This window comes from Colias croceus, chromosome 10, assembly GCF_905220415.1.
Source record: "Colias croceus chromosome 10, ilColCroc2.1".
NCBI classification, from domain to species: Eukaryota; Metazoa; Arthropoda; class Insecta; order Lepidoptera; family Pieridae; genus Colias; species Colias croceus.
This window is the reverse complement of record NC_059546.1, coordinates 547960-567967: the sequence shown is the minus strand read 5'-3', so window position 1 is coordinate 567967 and position 20008 is coordinate 547960. Positions and strand designations below refer to the sequence as shown.

Sequence of the window (20008 nt, the reverse complement as noted above, 5' to 3'; positions counted from 1 at the left end):
TACTTACTGATGTAGAGACTTTTTATGGGTTTAAAATTTAAATTCGTTTTAAGTTTTTTAACAACAGTCTACTAAATAAAAATTTGTTACTGTACTTTTAATAAAAAATCTCGTTGCAGACTTCATTCAAGACCATAAAAAATAATAAGATGACTTTTCTAAACAATCACAAAATACTTAAGTCTTAACTTGCATGTTCACATAACACATACCTAATATAAGATATCTCAGTTTTATAATACCCCAAAATAAACAGATAAAAAACATTTAATTCAAGTATACATTTTTAATATGCGCATTACAAATTAAACAGTCGGAGGCGAATTATTTTATTGTGTGACATCATATGAATGTGACAACAATATGGCGACCGATTTTGGCGCCAAACGGCTCGTCGCTATGGCGCTGTCTTGCGCTGAACACTACGCAACCTACTACAGATACGAATCAATCCTTACACTGCAAAATAGATATTATCTATGTGACAATAAATGCGATTATTCCATACACACTTTTATACTTGCGAGTGATTTTCGTCAAAGTATCTCCAAGTAGTGGCGTCAGACGTAAACAGTTGTTTTGTCCAACTCCTTTGTATTTTCACGGCTGATTGATTGATATTATTAGCAGTCTGTATTATAAGCTGTTAATTAATTTTTCTAAGGAACAACTTACTTGTTTATAGTTATTATAGTGGTGATTAATTTTATTTTGCTGTGAACTTGTGGCCCACAACGATCATCCATTCATGTTATTTGCAGATTGTATGGATAAATATCTATTTAATAAATTAGTCGATTATTAAACCTGTTAGAATGCGGTAAACAATATATAAAACTAGTTAAGATTGTCTGAAGAAAATTTAATAGCATAAATATGTGTTGATTATAATTATTAGAGATGCGCCGAATAGTGGTTTCACCGAATAACCGAATACCGAAGTTCTAATAATAAACATGATTAAATTATGTTGATGTAAATTTACAAAATAAACGTTGGTTTGAAATGTAATGATCGTTTTATTTTATATACAGGGTGTAATCGTTAAGTGAGCACAGGCGATTATTCCATAACTATTACAGATTCAAAAAACTTTTAACTCATATTGAAAGTACTATACCTAATGAGTAAAATGACAATTATAACTTTTTAAAAATAAAACGAGAAATATCCAAAAATGTTACATGATACGCTCCCATACATTTAGTATGAAACTAGCTGTGCCCGCGACTTCGTCCGCGTGGAATAGCGACTGCATAGTAGTTACTACTTTACATACAATTATTTAGTAAACACGTACTACCATAAACAATTCATAGAATGGTTAATAGAATTTATTACTAATCTAAGCTAAAAAACTTACGTACTTTCCGGAAATCTGGGGCATTTTCCGGGGATATCCGGAAAATGCCTGTAAAATATCTGGAAAATCCCCCGGAAAATGTGTGAAAATGTCCGGGAAATACCCGGAAAATATCCGGAAAATGTCAGGAAAATCAGGAAAATGTCTGGAAAATGCCTGGAAAATTCCTGGAAAATATCTGGAAAATATCCGGAAAATGCGTGAAATGGTCCGGAAAAGGCGTGGAAAATGCCTGGAAAATCCCCGGAAAATGCGTGAGGGATTTCCCCGAAAATGCCCGGAAAATATCCGGAAAATGCGTGAAAATGTCCGGAAAAAGCGTGGAAAATGCCACTTCAAACTTGCGAAGTAATTAAAGCAGACAACCAAAAAAAGAAAAAGAAAGCTAAAATCTTTCATATTAAATGTATATAGGATATTCATATTTCATATTATGTACTTAATGTATGGGAGGGTTTAAAGATATTTTTTTTGATATTTTTCGATTTATTTAAAAAAAATGATTACGGCCATTATTAGGTTAAGTACTTTCGATATCAGTTTAAAGTTTTTTGTTATCTGTAATACTTACAAAAAAAATATCGCCTGTGCACACTGAACGATTACACTTTGTACATGAATGCCTTAGCAAATGTTCGCCGTGATTATTTAAATGATCATAATTTTTTTTATTAATGAACCAATTGACATGAATTTTAAACACTAAATGACAAAAAAAATTAACTACAGTTTTGGGTTCGGGATCAATTTAATAATTACACCTGCTTATATTTTTTTACATATTTTCATTGTATAAAATCGTAACATAATTTCCTTTATGTATTGTTCTATTAACACATAGATAATATCTTCCCAAGGTACTAAATTTTAATAAAAAAGTTGTTTTTGTTATTTATATCTAAAAAAGAGTATTTATATTAGACAGAAATAAACATAAAATTTTTATAAGTTTTATGGGAGCTGAATGTAATGCAAATGGGCAAATATAAAAGTAAAATTAGGTATTTAAAATAAATAAATGAAACAACTACCAATTACAGAAAAACTTCTTTTTCGGTTGAAAATTGCTGGATCATGAGTATAATTCTTTATCTCTTACCTTGGGCAGTCTGGAAGAGATCGCTAGTAAGCGATAAGACCGCCTTATGTACTACCGTGTTAATCCATTTGGTATGATTGTAAATATTTTACTTGGTGTGGTACGTATATTACCACACCAATTGATAAATAATATGTACTCTGATCCCAGTACGATCTGTACCGCGATAGCCATAACGATAATAAAACAATCAGATGACAGTAAAGCACGATTAAAAATCATACTTGTACAGTAGCTGTTGTGAGTGCAATATTTACGTTTCAAAATAACATTTTTTTGGTACTAAAACGTAGGTAGATTCTCACGCACGCACGCTGATACGTGGTTGGCTGCCCCTTTTCTCATTCCCGAAAAATATCCTCTAAAATTACCCAAGATTCTTCCAATGATTGTACCATACGTTGGAAATTAACTTTAGTCAACAATTGACCACGCGCCAGGATATTTATTTCTACTACATCCTCATGCAAATCGTTAATTTTTATGAACATTGAATCTGTAAATAAAAAAAATGAAAAGATTACTTTACCTAATTTTATTAAAAAGCTAATAGCAAATAAAATTCTATCAAGAACTAAAGTGACCTTCTTTGGGCGTTTAATATAGTCTTGTAAAAGTTATACATAAAAATAAAATTTCATCATTTTCTTATTTTGTCGTAACTTCAATTCTAATTAAAAACATGAGTCTAACTATATAATTAATTAATAAAGAATAAATATAAAAGCTACAACTTACCTTTTGTGGGAACGCAAGAAGGATTTTTTAAAATGTCACAATTAACTGTTAATAGTGTCTTGTTTGACATCAAATAATAAACATCTACCCTCACTTGTAAAATTTTATTTAGTGTATTCACATAAAATATAAGCACCTGAAGTGGACTCTGGGAAGACATGGGTTAAAAAGTTAAATAAATAAGTACAATTAAAAACCCCACCAACATCATATTATTATTTAATTTTTAATTATAAAGTTGCAAGAAGCGTTAAACATGTAAATTGATTTGATTTTAATGAAGTCTCATAGATGGCGCTGTTTCAAATTTGTCTTTATACTACTAAGATTCATTAAACTGTTTCTCTGCCAAAATTACGTAAATGACGTAGTTTTTATAGTGTAAAGCTAGATAATAGCGTGGCTTACCCAAAAACAACATTTAAACATGAGTCTTTAGATTGTACGCTGTGTAATACACGGAACACGTTAGAAAAATAAAGGTTCACAGCTCCTCCCCCGGAGGTGATAGCATGATAATGTGTATATAAAAGCCTCACCCGACCTGTTAGTAATATTCATGCAAAATTTGAAGTCAATCTATGCGGTACTTTTCGAGATTAGCTCGGACAAATATACAGACAAACAGACAAACAGACAAACCGACAAACAGACAAACAGACAAAAATTCTAAAAACTATGTTTTTGGCTTCTATATCGATTATAGATCATGGATTATGTATTCTTTTAAAAAAATATTCAATGTACAGTTTTGACTTTCCTACGATTTTATTATATGTATATAGATATGACTATTTCAAACATTTAATAAGAAAGGTTTTGCTTTGTTATTTGATTTTGTGCTATAATTATTTCGCAAATTTTAATGAAAGTTCATTTAGAGACTGTAAATAGAGCTCGATATGGAATACAATGGTATTCCAAATCGAGCATGTCGTCTCGAACATTGTATGGGACAATGTATGGGAGCGTTTCATGTAACATTTTTGGATATTTCTCGTTTTATTTTTAAAAAATATTATTGTTATTTTACTCATTAGGTATAGTACTTTCAATATCAGTTTAAGGTTTTTTGATATCTGTTATAGTTACGGAATAATCGCCTGTGCACACTTAACGATTACACCCTGTATACCTTAGGTTCAAACATTCTTCATAGGATTTCTTTGACTTGTGTATAGTATGACATAAATCATTCATAATATGAAGTTATTTATTTAGTTCTATAGCCAAGAAAGTAGAAATACTCATACCGAATATATTCGGCACCTAAACCGAATAATTCGGCCGAATACGAATAGTGAAAAAGATGCCGAATATGCCGAATACCGAATATGTATTCGGTATTCGGCGCATCCCTAATAATTATTAATATTGATTTTATTAATGGGTTTTTAAATTACTGAATTTTGAAAAGGATATACCGATTAAGATTAAAATCTTTGATTTATATAATAGGTAGGTATTTCGTTGACATCATCTTCAAGTAAAACAGAACAACAATTTAATATTATTCATGGACAATAAAGATGTGGAATAAAAGTAAAATTTGATTGATTAAAAAAAATACTCATCGAAAAATCTTGTAAATTTTCCGTATTGCATCCGTTGCATCTTACAATCACCATTTAAAAGTGCATTCCAAATGAATTCCACATGATGAAATAGGAAAAAACTTGCACATACCTATTAAACTTATTGAACCTTTACATTCTGATGATCCCATCACGCAAAATTTTTAGGGGACAGCTGATAGGTATTACTTGTCTATATACATATATATAAAAAAAATAGAGAACTTTTGTATAGGCAAATAGAAAAATGCGTGGTGTTTTCTTTAAAATTACCTATCATGTAGGTAGTATTTACCTGAAACTCTGAAAGTACATAAAACATTATTTATTAAAGTCGGTTAAAAGGGGCTGGATCATTCCATACATCTAATGTATAATTAAATAAATAAGCATATAGGTAAATCTCGTTATTTACGTGTATCATGAGACTCCGCCCATTTCCATTTTTGCAATAAAATATTCAAATATGTTAACAACTGCATAATATAAAACGTGTTTTAGGAATGCAAGGTTTTAGAAGGTAAGGATGGATAATGTCGCAGAAATGAGAAACCATACCATCATTATTATACCTACAAAAATACTTTGGTATTAATTTACAGAAACTTTTGAAATTGTAATTTTTAAAATTGTCTTATACACAAAACACATGAATAGTAAAATAATCGTAAAAATATTTATTTATTCAACTATTAAGAAAGTCTATAGTTCAGGATACATCGCCCATTTTTGCAAGTGACTACTATCAAGCTAATTTTCCGTTTGTAGCTTTATTTTGATGAGCCGCCCAATAATTTCGTGAACGAAAGTCTCGATTGTGGTAGCTAACAGAGATAACAAGGATAAAAAATTTTGATTTGATGATTCTCAAATTTTTATTACTAACTGAATTTTTTTTTGTTCAATCTCAAGATAATTACCTAAATTATTCGAAAAAATATTTGTCCTACAAAATCTATGGTTTGTTCAAAGAGTCCCCCTTTCCAAAGTGTATCGATAACGAGGTCATCATAAATGATTACTAACAAGCAGATTTTTTTGTTTTCACTTAGTTAATGTTTATATAATTCACCAGACATATTGTCCTATAAATTGCGTAATAAATATTTGAGAACCATCAAATCAAAAAATTTTATCCTTGTTATCTCTGTTAGCTACCACAATCGAGAGTTTCGTACACGAAATTATTCGGTGTCTCATCAAAATAAAGCTACAAACGGAAAATCAGCTTGATAGTAGTCACTTGCAAAAATGGGCGATGTATCCTGAACTACTATTATTTCATTAAGAAAGTCCGATATTACAAGTTGTAATGCAGAATCTTTCCCTACTAGAAAAAACATTCTAAATTAAGAAAATTATTATCCGAAATGACATAGATAGGTAAGTGGCGTGCCATAGGTGAGACCTACGTCCAACAGTGGACCAACACAGGTTGAAAGAGACTTTAATAATACAAAATTAATATATAATAAAAAGTATTATACTAGTTAATAGCTTCTAAACTTTTCAACAAAACTAATATTATAATTACTTAATGTGATAAATGTTATTCAAATTTCAAGGTTACTTACTCAACTGATTTGAAAATTGTAGAGTCAATTGCATTTTGAAAAATTAACCCCTAAAACTAATGATTACTACCTACTTACAGTATTTATTTGGTTATTTAGTTGACGTATTATTATAGAAAAGTACGACACTTAAATTGGTTTTAAGACGAGCTCTATGAAAAAGTTGCAGGACATTAGCTACATAGAAGTCACAGATAATAAACTTATAGTGTTACCTCAGACCATAAAATACTATGGTGTTAGTGTTACTATACTTAAAGATGATGTAATAAATCTTTCAACAAATTAGGCGTCATTAGTTAATATGCATGGAGGCACAGTAAACATCTCACAGGATACGAGTGACGTTAACAAGTAATTATTATTAAAAGTAATACAGAAATAGCGCGTAGGTATTTGAAGTTGGCGCGTAACACGATTTACGATTACAGTAAAACAAGGATGTTATTTTAAAGTAAGATACTTGATAGTAAAATACTCATAGTAAGATACTCTGCTTATTAGTTATTTTTTCAATTCAGACGATAATTTTATGACTTAAATAAGTATACAGACTTTTTTAAGAGATTGTTTAAGTAGGTATTTGGTGGGTTTATCATAGATAAGTACTAAATAGTTACTATGTAAGCATTATGGTCGATTAAAAAAATCCTTCCATAGTATGAATATGATAAATATTATACTACTAGCTTACCGCCCGCTTTGTCTAAAACCTAATAAATTATATACCTAATAATAAACCTTCCTCTTGAATCACTCTATCTATAAAAAAAAACCGCATCAAAATCCGCGTAGTTTTAAAGATTTAAGCAGACAAAGGGACATAGGGGCAGAGAAAGCGACTTTGTTTTATACTATGTAGTGATAAGGTAGTGATGTAGTGATTATACTTACTATTTTTTGGCCAAAAAGTTCATACTTACTATTACTAGCTGCAAAAAAAACTTCACGTCAACAAAAAAAAAAAAAAAACTGATGCGAGTGGCAACAAATTTAACATAACTACCTAAGTAATAATTTAAAATATACACGTTTTAGATTCAGTCACAACAAAGCAATTATCTAAACTTTATGCAAATGGCATCATAACTAGTATATATGAATAAATATAAATGACAAAACGCTGTTTTATTCATAAAATCATAAATATGGTAAATATTTCACGGCAATCGCGTTGTAATTAATTAATTAGGAATAAAATAACACGATTTGTAGATATTGGAAACGAGATATAGAGTAAAGATTAAAAGTAGGTATAATTTTTAATTATAAAGTAAAAGTATCATTTATAATTTTTTATAGGTACACCTCCATAATATATAGCTAATCTAAATAATCACCTTTATATACAAGAAACAAATCACGCAATTACATATTTAACTTGTCCGTTGTCGATCAAACTTGCACCAAGTGAAATGTCTGCACAGAAACCACTGAGACAATTACAGTCTACTAACTTTAGCAAAGTTAAATATTCAGGAAGAATATACAACTTTTTGCAAATGGATAGAACTAAATATGATTTCTAAACATTTCTAATTTATAAGTATCTAGGTACATATACCTTAAATTAGAGGACATTGAAATACTAGAAAAACAATAGTGATTACTGATTATACCTACCATATACACTGCCTATATATTATTATTTATTAAGTCACCAATGATAGTGCCAACTGCCAAATGAATTATCATTATCAATTTATTAATCTACATATATAAATAATATAATAAATTTATACAAAAACAAAATTTTGTATATATTCATATCAACAACAAAAAAATCGGAGATCTTCAGCTCTTTTTGGGAACATCGATAAAATCACAAAAAACTGCTTGACTCATTTTCAAAAATTTCCTAACATTATTTTTGAATAACATTTGTTTTTTAGTTTCAAGTTTCAACCCGGGCAAAACCGTATCAAGTGGATAACTGATATAATACATAAAAGATGAATATCGAATGACTACCAAATATTATCATTTATAATACAAAAGATATAGTCGATGTATCGACACTCGATTCATCATACGAATTATTCGATTTATTTGATATTCATAAATCACACAAAGTACGATTTGATGCGATTCATTCATAAATATTTCCCGTTCAAGTGTAAATGGAATAAAATACTGCAAGCTGGTGTGAAATAATGTTTTTTGATGAAATTTTTGTTTGTAATTTGTGAAAAATAAAGGTAATGGCCGATGCATTTCGCAGGTTTTTTGTGATATTTTTTTCTTTAATATGATTATAGTAGTAATTATCATTTTAGCAATAGAAAAAAAACATTAAATATGGCACTAGCTATGCTGTATGGCTTCGTCTGTGGTAGGTACTCGGTCGGTGCCTTTTTAAAAAAAAAAAAAAAAAAAAAAAGATTGGTCGTACTAACACAGAAACCTTCGTGGACTCATCTACAAGATTTGGCTATAGACCATGACAAGACCAAATGCATACTTTACAATTCTATAAACTAAAATTTTTATATGAACTTGTATATTATTATATAAAATATCTCTATAAATTACTATTTTTAAAAATATATTAAAGACATACTTAGCTAATTTCGATAGCTGATTGTGTTATACTAACTGCAAAATTGTTATTTCTCATAGGTAATATGTGTAAAAGATCATATTGTATTGTTCTTGTTTATGAGATAAATAAAGTTCTTTAAACCGAAAAATTATATGTTCTATTACCTTCATAAAGTTTCTATAGACAATATAGGCTTCGTCGGAATCACACTAAGCCGGGGCTGATGCTATCAACACTGATGTTAATCTCATTGTAACTTAGTCTAATTGTATTTGTTGTGTTTGAAATAAAAATGTTCTAATATAGAAAAACATGGAATAAGACATCTAATAAAATGACATGAGTATTTTTATCGGAGGTGTAAGAATTGAAAATAAATGTTCTAGGAGTGACAACATAAACTACATATTTTATATAAATGAAATAAACACAGAGAACTCATATATTTTTTTTCAGAAAATGGTGCTTAATTCGGGACTCTACATTTTAACACATATACTTACTTTAGAGTTACCAACCAAAACCGCATGTCACTAGTTAGCTAGTTATCAACAAAAATGATCGTTTATGAAATAAGAACTAGTGCATTTGCCCGGCTGTGTCGCGTCGGCTGGCCGCCCGCCGCCCGCCGCCCGCCTCGACGCCGCGCCGAAGCGTCGTCTGTCCGCCGAGCCAGACTTCACTCCGCTTGCAGGTAAATTGTATGTTTATTACCCTTTATAATAATATGTAGAGATATTTGTGTCTATTTTAATGTTATATTGTTAGGAGGAGACGCAAATGTTTTGACAAGTATGTAAAAGTCATTTTAATTTAGGTAGGTATGTACTTCAGATGAATGGAATCGAAGAATTCTTGTACCAATAAGAATATGATAAGAAAATCACTAACCTTGGCAATATTTGGCAATGCACTTACTTCAATTGTTATTAATTTAATACATACAATATAGGTTCTATTATGGAAACGTTATAGGCAACTCTACCAAAAATCCAGAGGTGTTTCTAAAGATGGTAAGTAACTACAGATAAACTACTTATAAGATAAGCTACAAGGCAAGCCCTTTTTATTATTAATATGGTGATATCTATGCATTGAACTAACAACTTCTGCTGTAATATTTAGGGTCAATAACTGCTTCAAGTACGGTTGTAAAATCTGTCTTAATCAATGGTTATGAACTTATGAATAAGTCCCGATAACAATACATTTATGGCTTTTATTGTAATTTATTATCACTGTAATAATCTATATATTATTTATATAGAATTAATATATGACAATATATAATTATGTAAATTACAGAAATATTGTGATAAATACAAAAAATCAAAAAGGCGTGGTGATTAGACTTCAACGGGCGCAGCGCGAGGCCAAATTCAAGAGTCCTCGATGTCTGTCTGGAAAGAAGGATTTTAGTAATAACTTTAAATTATTTTTGTTTATACTTTATATACGTTAAATGTATAAAACTTATTGTGAAAAATACTTAAGTTGTTATTAATAAACAAATTTTACAGAAACACGTTATTTTTTTTTTTTACCCTTCAATTTTTAAGATCTTTAACAGTAAGTATTATAACCAGACGTCGATAGATTTAATTATTTTTAAAATAAATGAATTTTAATGATAAATAATATACTTGTCATGTACACAATTTCAACATTACCTAATTGATTAATTGAAAATAAAATCATTTATCACTATAAACGTTTTATTATTTTTGCCGACATCCGTGGTCACCTATGCGTTTATCGTAATTAATTCTATATTTACCTATTACATAGGTAATATAAATAACATCTTGAACTATTTTCTTTACACTTAAAGATGAATTATATTTCTCGAAAATGACAAATTTATTATAGAAAATACTTTTTCGATATTATACTAACTATCTTAATAGTTAATACATAATTATATCTTATTGGTATTAATTCTAAATTTGGAACTTACTGTAAAGTATCTAATTTACAGGATTACAGAAAAAATTGCGTATTTTATTCCGCTTATTCTAACTCTTATACTTTACGATCTAATTTTGATCCATTAAAAACAAAACATATCAAGTAAAAGCCACGCGCATCAACGCAGAACTCCCAACACCAAGTCCCTTACAAATTACAATAAAGCCTCCATTCACAATTTTCCCCAGATTCACAATTTCCCCGCATTACTATTTTCCCTATTTCGCGCCACTCGTCGCTCAACTACCGTGGCGTGCGCGTCGTGGTGCGGATTGCGGAGGTTCGCGCGAACGTTCTTACAAATGATTTTCGAGTGTATGTTATGTGTTATGGACTTTTGGAGTATGTAAAATGCTTTATTTTGATGGTAAATATTATTATATAGTATAATATTATCGTAGATATTTAAATTTACAGATATTGTTTATTTGGTTGAGTAGATTTTGTATGGGTTTTTGTATTCAGTTGCATATAAATTTCTGTTTGGCTTCTTGAAAAATTAATGTGTAGTTTTAATTGGTAATTTGTAAACTTTAGAATTAGCAAATTTTTAATGAACAAATACAATAAATCTATTTAAATTAAAATGATAATACACAATAATATGTTAAATACTTCATACTTCACACATGAACACAAGTTATTTACATGTACATTAGTAACAGTATATAAAATTATATATTTAATTTTAAATTGTAGACTTTTCATTAATATAGTTTTTTTAGAGATCGATTTTTTCAAAGGATAACAATTAATGAATCCATTATCTGATTAGATTATACCTCAAAAAAAATTCTCCAGAAACTAAAAACTAATGTGTATCTACGCTCTTTATCTTGTTTTCTTTTTTTTTTTTTCTTCTATTGTATAGGGATTCTACAAAAATACTATTGGCAAGAGCTTAACAATGAATAAATGCAAAAATAATAAGCTTCGCGAAATATCAAACTATTAGGTTTGTTATTTTCTTAGACATTTTTTGTCATAGATTTGTGAAAATTTCGATATTTCATTTTTAACGTCAAAATTTATAAATGTGTATTTTCACAATAATATTCAAGAGCCTTTCAATAAAAAATTATATTTTCATTAAATTTAATTATTTCATATTCATAATTTCAATACAAAATTATCTAAAATGTATATAAAATTGTGTAAAATGGTGCTCTACCTAGAGCATTTTTAAAATATTAATTCTGGAAATTTTTCATTTCATTTCAATTTTTTTACAACTACATATCAGTTATTTTGCACACCCAATCAATGAGTAGAATGTATTAGCCACATAATATTGTAATCATAACATCTCATCATCATCAGCCCATATACGTTCCCACTGCTGGGACACGGGCCTCCTATGAGGGTAAAGGCCATAATCCACCACGCTGGCCAAGTGCGGGTTGGCGGATGACACATGTCGTCGAACTTTTTTAATTCTTCGACATGTCGGTTTCCTCACGATGTTTTCCTTCACCGTTCGAGCAGTGGTGATGTTACAACATGCGCAGATAAATTGAAAAATCAATTTATTTCCTGCGCGCTCGCCTGGTCTCGAACCACGGACTTATCGATTCGAAGTCCGAGGTCTCACCACTGAGCCACCACTGCTCTCTACATAACATCTAGATATTATTAATTGTAAATGCATTCTTCCAAATAAATGTAGGTAATTGAAATTTCAATATTATGTTAAATATCTTCGTTTTATGACTCTATACAAAAACAAAAAACTTACCGTTACCATAATTCAATTGTTCATTCAACTTATAATTACGTATTCAATTCAACAAAAATAAAATTTTACTTACGTGTTCAATTTCAAAGCTTCAATAAAAAAATAAGCGCTGAAATTTTCTTCAGCGCCATCTAGCGGCGATTCCCGGCAACGCTATAAAATTGCACAGCGCATATCAAAACCATTCTGCATCCAATGGTTTTGAATCAAAGCCAACATGATACGGTGGTGACTGACCTGCCAGACTATTTTATAATTCATTCAACAAAAGTTATATTTATCGACTGTACCTACATTATTCATTCACTGTAATGAGATGTTGCATTTTTTTCGTATTTCGTTTCATGTTTATGAGCAATGAAATTGTTTTGTTGAGTGCATTTTTCGTCATAGTGTTGTACTACTTATTAGTTCTTATAAGTTGTAAATGGGAAAGTTTGGATGAATGTGTGTTAGGTACCTACTCATTTATGTGATCCGCTGAACCGATATGAAAAAAAATTTCAATCAGATTATCTGTACTAATATTATAAAGAGGAAAGGTTTGTATGTATGTATGTATATGTATACATGTATGGTTTTCACGCATAAACTACTGAACCGATTATAATGAAATTTAGCACACATATAGAGGGTAACTTGGATTAACACATAGGATAGGTTTTATCCCGGAAATCCCACGGGAATGGGAACTATGCAGGTTTTCGGGATTGAAAACGCGGGCGAAGACGCGGGTGAAAAGCTAGTACATGATAATATATTGTTAAATGAGTGAAATACTAAATAGCATATCTAACTCTTTATACAAGTATCCGAATAATTACATTTACCTAAAACAAGTTGAATTTCTTTACTAATTTTTCATACACACTTAGGTAGGTAGGTAACAAATTAAAATAAGTACATAGTGACACTATAAATTTTGATATTTTTAAACAGCTATCTATAGACTACAAAAACATTGAAAAATAAAGGTAACTTACCAATGTATCGAAATACAACCCCGTTTTTTGATGTCGGTTAAAATGAGAACGGTTCGTGGCAAGGGGATCCAGGTGGGCTCAGGAAACCTTTTTATGTTCCACCATTTTGTTTTTATCCTGTTCGTCAGCTGACAGCTGTGCATCTTGAGTTTTTTATGTCTAACTACCGGTATATTGATAACTATGTATTAATAATTAATATTTTAAAAGCGTGAGTTGTTTGTATGTCCGTGTATTTGTAGCGCTAAATCTACTGAACAAACTACCTACTTTAATAAAATGTATGCATATCTACTAAATACATGTTCACAATAGGTACCTACTTATAATTTATTAAGTTTCACGTGCAAACAATATGTGTAACTTTTTAAACTAAAATAATAATATATTATGAACTTACTTTACTCATTAAACTTACTCCTACCTCTTGGATAAAATTCCACGATGAGAATCAATACAAAAACCTCATTAGTAGGTATTGATTGATGGTGATATTATATTTAACTACTTACGTCAAGTCGTATACCCATAAGTACAGATTCCCCACTGAAATATTTTAAGGAACGGCACCAACTACCAAATTACCTTCTTTGGGCGCGGCTGACATTGCTTTTTTTACTATCGAACCAAAAACGATGGAGGCTTTTTAAATACAGTAATATAATGAATATTGCATGAATGCTTAACAATAATAAAAAAATAATCGTTCAATTAAAAGATAGGTACCTACCTACCTAATTTATATGTTGCACTGTACCATGCACAGATCTAGTAGTACCATGTGTATCATCTGCTTCAGTTACCCTTTTGTAAATATTTATCTATGACAGACTATAAATTAAAAAAAAAGTTCAAAAAATAAAGGCGCGTTCACACCGGTGCAACTAGAGCTGTAAAGGCGCGTACACACCGCGCGCGGGCGAGATGTCAAAGATTCGGCGTTATCTACGCGGTGCGGACGCATTGTTATTTATTAACTTGATGCTATGTCGCCACTCGCCGAGCGCATTCCGCCGAACCATAGATTAACGACCGATTTTTTAGAGATGTGACATAGGCAATAATTTCGATAGGTAGCTTTCTGTAGATTTTGGACATTATCGTTTTTCAGCTAAAACATTGAATGCTTCTACGAGTTTACACGAGATTGAATTAACTGAATAATAACGAATCAAAGAAATTTAACAAAGCTTAAATCATTATAGTTTTTACGAAATTTTGTCGAATCCTATAATTTTGCTACTACATAATATTTACTTTTGAATCATAAGTCGTCATTATTTCTTATTTTCCAGATATTTTTGTCTCAATTTAAGACACTTATAACTATATCTATAGCTATATAAACTAATCTGTACATGCCAAATTATTAACGAAACAATTGCCAAAAACAAAATTCAAAGAGGATAAACCTCTCAGAGGCGCATCTCTATACCTACAAACTGCACCCATGTCAGTTCTGCACTTTGTGTACGGTGGCGCCGCACGCACACAAGCGCAGGCACCTGACGCCGCCGGTGGCGCCAGCCGCCCCCGCCACCCGCGCGTCTGTTGCACCCCCCCGCTGGAGCGACGCATGCGGCAGATTTCCCGAAATGTAGGGAGATTTTGTGGGTGCGGGAATTTTGGTTAATAGGCGATTTTTGTATTAATTAGTTTTTGCAGTGCTGTCGTTACTTGTTCTAAGTTTTTTTTATTTCACTAATAAAATGGCACATTGTAAAAAATCTATCATATTATTTCATTTTCCAAATCGTCTTGTATTAAGTGTTACAGTCATATGAAATATTTACGTTGCTTAGTTTCAACAAACTTCACGTGTTTATATGTATTTAGAATTTATATAAACTTTTTGTCTTTATTTGATGTTCTTTATTAAATAGACTATTAACAAGCAATTACATAAGTATTAGGTATTATCTTGTTACATGAGAACTTTTATTAGCGTTGCTACACTTTACAAGAAAAAATGAGAAGTGGGAAGTCGATTGATAACTACTTAAGTATAATTCATAATAATATCAAAATATGTGAGTTCATTGTTGAATATGAAAAACATCATTTGTGAATAATTGTAACGTAAATTGATTTAATTTTGTACAAACGGAAGGGAAATTTATTATGAACTATTAAATGCTTATCTACATCTAAACAAAAACATGTCAACGTGATTTGTTTCTCGTACAACGGTATTGTGATTCATAGCGAAAAATGAAGCAACAGTTTAATGTTTATGTGGGGAAAACAAGTTATGAAGGCGTCGCACGGTGTTGCGGGCGCGCGGCGTACGTCACGGAACGCAGCGCTCGTCGGCCGTCAGTAGTGAGGCCGCACGCCGTCAAGTATGTCGTGTCGGCAGTGCAGCGCGCGGCGCGGGCGGCCGCGCTCGTGACGTGACATGTGATGTTCCGGAGACGCGCGCTCCGGCGGCGGCTGGCAGCGGCCGGCGCGCCCTCCGCGCCCGACGAGCAGCTCAAGCGGCTGGCCAGCGCGCTGGACGCGGGCCCGCTGTCGGGCTGCGTGCCCGGCGCGGCGCTGCGCCTGGCGGCCGCGCGCGCCTTCCGCTTCCCCGACCTGCGGGACCTCGCCGAGCTGCGCCGTCTGCCCTCCTGCGAGCACCCGCTCTGCTGCAACCCCTATCACTTCAGCCGACTGTGCGAGCCCGGTACGTGACGCGCAACAAGTGTGAACGTGTGCAGTGGAGGCCGGGACGAGCCTCTCGGCCGGTGATCTCGTGTGTGCCTTTAGAGTTTAGAAAGTTGTGAGCGAACCTAACCTCCGCGCGCGTTTCGGGCGCGTAATTATTATTTAAGTATTTTTCCACGTTAGCACGTGAACGTTCAGCCGGCTGCACTTAGACGGTATCGGTGCAAATCGTTATCGCGTATCGGCCCTATCGCCACTGTTTGCCTCCTCTATCTATCGTTACGTCGCCGCGGCCGGCGTCATCTTGCCGCACGTCGCCCGCGCCGTTCGGTGTAGCGTTTCAGAGTCGCCGTCCTCCGGGGCCGTCCTATCCCTCGGAGTGCGATTGTAAACATTGCTTTCGGCACTCTATTAATAGACTGTGACATCAGTCGCGCGGTAAAATGTTCGCTTCGCTGTGCACGGCCCGTTGCTGCGTGAGAGTGGCCCAAGCGAAGTCGGCGGCTCCGCGTAGGTGCGGAGCGTGCGCGAGGCGAGCACCTAATCTGCCGCCGAGGGTCACTCGCTCGCGATAAGCAGACAAGGTCACGGCGTTGGCGCCGCTACGCCGCGACGCCCGGCGCGCGCAGCCCGTTAACTTTTTAATTCGCCAGCGATGGCCGCCGTCAGCTTTGTACGTAATTATTTAAACTCCTTAGTCGGTCTCCTCGCATGTCGCGCCGCCGATGACCTTTAAGTGTTTGTCTTCCTTAATTTTTATTTCCTAATTATATTGAGCGGGCCGTTTAATCTCTCGGATTTAATGTCGCCGTCGATTGCGCCGGCGAGGCAGTGTAATTTATACTCGTCTAGCCGGCGGTACGTTATTCGTTAGTAAATTAGTATTGATAAAAGATAAAACTTGACTTTTATGTTCGATCGACTCACGCGCATCGCCTACAACCACCCACATTTCGGCATCACGGTTTGGTACTTAACCTGGTGTAGGCGTTTTGACAATGTTAGCATATTAATTAATGAGAAAGCTAATATTTTAGTACCGTCTTTTTAATCATTGACGAATGAGTTATTTTTAATGCCCTCGGTATCCGTGAGAACTTCGTTAAGATCACTATTAGTTCTTAATTACATTCGAATTCTATTGATTGACGAGTAATTGACATTCCAATTTTAATACTTAAGTATTATCTAATTGAAATCTTTCTTCTCTTTATAATGATTCATAACAATTAACTATAAAGTTAAAAGTTACTACCGAGGTACCTATTACTTTCATACCTTATTAGGTATATTTTACTTTTAATTTCCATTCAAAAGATCGAAAGTTAAAACTGTGTTCAGTGTTCTAGTCAATTTTTGAATAGCTACATATTTCCTATTGTTCGTATCATGTAGGTATGTAAGTGTAAAATTCACTAATTTATCTGTTCTTATTAAAACTGATTCAATTTGATTCATAAAAGTTGAATCACCGAACACAAATTACGAAAGAATGACAATTTGCAAAAAACATTCAGTTCCATTACCATTAACAATTCAAAATTCCAACTGGTTTACATTAAATTCAACACTCTGAAACACCGCTACAATGTTGTATGCAAATAAAGGGAATATAAATTAGTGTAAAATTGAGAGGTTTTTGCGAGAGTCCACCTGCGTATTGAGTATTTACCGTCGCGCCGCGCGCCGGCCGCCGCTCGACGCCAGTGTTTTTTTGCCAACTTTCCCCGCAGACATCCTCGCCGGCTGGTGACCGTCGCCGCTTATTTGATTCATATTCCAATTTTCGTACATTATCGTTTAATCGTCCCCTCCCCTCTTGGATCGATTCACAACAGTCGTGTATTTTGTTGCTTATTATTTGTTTAATTAAAACGCATAAACTTAAAAAATTACACCGATAATAATAGGACAACAGCAAGCGAAAGATATTCAAACGTGCAGCTACGTTCGTAAACCGAGCTCTTTGCGGCTCATAGTCTCCTGGTACACAAGATAAGATCGCAATTGTGAGTACAACTTTATATACGCTATCCTTTTCACTCCTGCTGCGCCCTTGCTACGCACCTTGCACTGAGTCATCATCGGACTTCATTCACCGCTTACTTACGATCGATCTATCGAAGGCGCATGAGTAAAGTCCGCCATTCTATTGTCAAGAAGTTTTTTTATCTACCCTCAACTCAAAAATGCATCGATCACCACCGACAAGTTATAGAACATTATCTGACTCACAACTGTGCACTACGGCAGGCGATGATGAAAATAATATTACCTTAAGGAGCGAAAAAAGGCGAAGATTGTCGGGCGACAAGTCCGATGAAATGATAAATTTTAAAACTGATATGCGAGATATGCTTACGAAATTATTCTCCGATTTGTCCGAAAGGCAGAATAGTCGTTTAGAGTCCATTGAAAAGCGTATTTCACTAATGGACACCAAAATTACTAATGTCCAGCACACAAATAAGGACATAGAAAATTCATTGAATTTTACAAACGAACAAATAAATGAACTCACATCTAAAATTGAATCTATAAAGTCTGAATTTAATAGTGTCAACCTCAAAATAGGTATAATAGAGGAAAATATCGACTTACTGCAGAGAATTTCACGTAAGACAAGTATAGAAATACGAAAACTCCCCAAACAGATAAACGAAAAGAAAAAGGACCTGTTCTCGATTGCATCCAATTTATTGTGTCATCTTGGATTAGAAAACGAACAGAAGAATGTACGTGATGCTTTTCGTCTGCCGAGCAAGAGAGACTCTGCTGACTCAACCTTGATCATCGAATTTACAAATACATTATCCAGAAATACGGTAATAGACGCCATCAAGAAATTTAATAAAAGTAACCCATCGCAAAAGTTAAATAGCAGTAATTTAGGTATTAACGGTCAATCGAAACCATTGTTCGCCTCCGAATACCTCACCCCAAAAGATAGACGATTATTTTTCCTAGCAAGGGAATTTGCGAAGTCAGAGCAATATCATTTCTGTTGGATGAGTAACGATAGAGTTTTTCTCCGGAAGAAGGAAGGTGCATCTTATATTTTGGTAAAAAACGAAGACCAATTGAACCAATTAAAACTTAAGAAGTGACTAGATGTTAAGCTAAAATTAGTTATAATTTTTTTCTATTTTTCTTATAAAAAACATATAAAAATAATTGTAATTTACTCAACAATTTACATAACAGTTTACAAGAATTACAAACTTTACACGCTCAATTTTAAGTACAATCTTTTACTTTGTGATTTAAAAACCACTCAAATCAACATCACACATATTCCACACAGACAAATAATGATTAATATTGCACGTTTTGTTTTACAAAATTGTCAACGATCGCTTATTTCGCTAAAATTTTCTAACAAAATAATATTGTTTTACGGAATGTTACAATTAATAATCTATCCAATAATATTTTTAAAACTCGATCATTTAATTTTGCGGTTCCTAAACTTAGTTAAAAATATTAAATCACAACTCTTATATATTGTATGGCGGTTGAATTTTATAATTGAAATTGCTTATTTATTTCTCCTAACAGCACAATTGTTTAAACTTTACAACAAAATTCAATATTTTAAGTGATAATTTAGAATCTGATATAACCGAAAGCCTTAATATCACGTGTCAAAATGCAAATACATACTCTGAATGTCCCTATCTAATTGAATATCATACTACGCAAGGAATATCGGTACTATGCGCTAATATCAGGAGTATTAACTGCAACTTTGACTATCTTGTATCAAGTCTATCAACTATGAACATG

General features: G+C 32.8%; 1 protein-coding gene across 1 annotated transcript in view; it reads left to right on the top strand.

The window, feature by feature from the left end:
• The first annotated feature begins 15893 nt into the window (after positions 1 to 15893).
• The window catches only part of LOC123695233 (mothers against decapentaplegic homolog 6), a 33934-nt gene continuing 29819 nt past the window's right edge, over positions 15894 to 20008 (top strand). Inside the window, exon 1 of the mRNA XM_045641018.1 lies at positions 15894 to 16241. Within this exon, the coding sequence (XP_045496974.1) occupies positions 15980 to 16241 (262 nt within the window). The 5' untranslated portion in view covers positions 15894 to 15979. The remainder of the gene's footprint in view (positions 16242 to 20008) is intronic.